The sequence below is a fragment of the Etheostoma spectabile genome, unplaced genomic scaffold, assembly GCF_008692095.1.
Source record: "Etheostoma spectabile isolate EspeVRDwgs_2016 unplaced genomic scaffold, UIUC_Espe_1.0 scaffold431, whole genome shotgun sequence".
In the NCBI taxonomy this organism is placed as follows: Eukaryota; Metazoa; Chordata; class Actinopteri; order Perciformes; family Percidae; genus Etheostoma; species Etheostoma spectabile.
In genome coordinates, this window is record NW_022605607.1 from 162,266 (window position 1) to 164,913 (window position 2,648).

Genomic DNA, 2,648 nt, shown 5'->3' on the forward strand with positions numbered 1-2,648 from the left:
ATTAGTACATGGAGTCTGGTGGAGATATGCTGCTCTATACACGCAAAAGTAGTGATTATTTACATGGAGTCTGGAGGAGATATGCTGCTCTATACACGCTAAAAGTAGTGATTATTTACATGGAGTCTGGTGGAGATATGTGCTCTATACACGCTAAAAGTAGTGATTATTAACATGTGAGTCTGGGGAGATATGCTGTCTATACACGCTAAAAGTAGTGATTATTTACATGGAGTCGGGTGTGTTTTTACTAAAAGGTCTCTCTCTGTAGGGATCCTTCAATTAGAATAATATCTGAGTCTGTTGCTGCAACAACACAACTTTAGTCAAAGCTGACTGACAGTTAAGTTACAATGAGCTTGTTTCTAATAAATTGAACATATATTATTTTAATGTCGTTCCAGTCAGTCACTTGGACACCAAAAACCTTAAAAACACCACAAACAGGGTCCAGGTTGAAAAACTTTTAAATTCACCATCAGTCCTGGCACCAGGCGTCTCAAGACCGTTCATGTCCATCGAAGACGTTCAGACTCGAGTAATGTTTGTCCCCGTCTCACGTGACACCTCCAGCCGTGAAATTCAAACCGCCTCATCATCGAAGATGGAAAGACCATCCATTGCTCCGGGGGGGGGGGGGGGGGGGATGAAAAGCTGATTTAAAAATAAAACAGGGAAGACAGCAAGGCTTAACACAGCAGCTGTGAGGTAGGTAAAGCTGGGAAAGACAGGAAACAGTAACAAGCCCTTGTGCACGAGGGGGACAGTGGTACGCTTCTCCAAAATAAAAAATAAAACCGGTGATCCGGTCTGGGTCCAACGGAGCAAAAGAAGAAGAAGCCCAAACATGGAGGGAGGGACACGTATCGGGGACTGAAGGTGTGTAGTCTGAACGCCGAGTGTGACACGGGACTGGACTGGACGGGGGGGGGGGTGCTTATGTAAAATGGCCGTCTACGGTTTGGCACACATTAGCGCCGAGAGTTAGCTTAGGCTGCTCTGCAGAAGACAATACATAACCCTAGAAGAAGAAGAGAAGGGCTGAACAGCGGCAAAGTCACACCACAGAAGAAGAAGAAAAAAAAAAAAAAAAAGGATAAAAAGGTAAAAGTAAAATGAATCAAAACAGGAGAAAAGTGATCATTCATGCAGCTCCCTCAGACAGGATCTCCTCCTCTTCCTCCTCCTTCTTCTTCATCATTTTTCTTGAGGTTATCATTTAGTAAAATCCAGTCCTTTCATCCTCCCTGAGCCAGGGACCAATCAGAAGAGTTCCCACTCCTTCTCCAGTCTTTGTCACAGTAGCAGTTGTCGTCACCGCCGCGCTCGTCGTTTTACTAAATCTATATTCTCTGGATCTTGTCGGCCACCACCACGGGGTTCTCCTTCCGGATCTTGGCGGCGGCCTCCGCCTTGTAGTCGTAGGGGCAGTTGTGCTTGTCGGAGTACCGGTGGATGCCACAGAACAGGTTGCCACAGCGACAGTCGAACCCTGGAAAACACAAAGGTCACGGGGTCAAAGCTGGAGCAGGACGGGTGGAGACACTCTGCTCTCTGATCCATGATGTAGATGATGGGATGTGAGGGGAACACACACACACACACACAACACACACACACACACCACCACACACACACCAACCAACAACCACACACACACACCACCACACAAACACACACACACACACACACACACACACACCACACACACCACACACACACACACACACACACACACACACACACACACACACACACACACACACACACACACACACACACACACACACACACAACTTTTTCCAACTTCTTACTTTCCCAATTTCAATAGGCAACGTTATGTAATGCCTAAAAAAGACACTGGAATTGTGCAATATTTAACCTTTTAATACAGTGCAATATCACAAAATGTGTACAAAGCTTTTTTTATTTATATGTATGAGTTGCTCTCAGGACCTTACTCTGCACTACCTATACTTTATATTTTATATTTATATTTCTGTTGACCCTGAAGGTTTTGCTTCAGTTTCGTTGCCCAGGTTACGCTCGGTGTATAATGACAGTTAAAGACTTTCTATTTCTATTTATTTCTATGACGTCCCAAAAGGAAACTTATCAACATGTTTCATCTAAAAAGAAGAGAGAGAGAGAGAGACAGACAGACAGAGAGACAGACAGGACGAGAGAGACAGAGAGACAGACAGACGACAGACAGACAGACAGACAGACAGAGAGACAGACGGAGAGACAGAGACAGACGGAGAGACAGAGACAGACAGACAGACAGACAGACAGACAGACAGACAGATGGAGACAGACAGACAGACAGAGAGACAGAGACAGACAGACGGAGAGACAGACAGAGACAGACAGACAGACAGAGAGACAGACAGACAGACGGAGAGACAGACAGACCGAGCCCTGCTCACCTGTGAGTCCGACCCGTTTGCGGCACATGAAGCATCGGTTCTTCTTGGGTTTGGGGGTGTCCCCCTTTCCTTCTTCACTGCTGGAGGACGCTACAGGAGAAGGACTGGAGGCAGCAGGCTGGCTCACAACTACAGGAGAGGAGAGAGAGAGAGAGAGAGAGAGAGAGAGAGAGAGAGAGAGAGAGAGAGAGCGAAGAGAGACAGAGAGAGAGAGACCAC

General features: G+C 46.4%; 1 protein-coding gene across 1 annotated transcript in view; it reads right to left on the reverse strand.

The window, feature by feature from the left end:
• Positions 1–1,343: 1,343 nt before the first annotated feature.
• Positions 1,344–2,648, reverse strand: part of LOC116686637 (AN1-type zinc finger protein 5) — an 11,394-nt gene continuing 10,089 nt past the window's right edge. The window contains exons 4-5 of the mRNA XM_032511656.1: positions 2,430–2,519; positions 1,344–1,492 (exon numbers count right to left, since the gene is read on the reverse strand). Coding sequence (XP_032367547.1) covers positions 1,344–1,492; positions 2,430–2,519 — 239 coding nt within the window. The remainder of the gene's footprint in view (positions 1,493–2,429; positions 2,520–2,648) is intronic.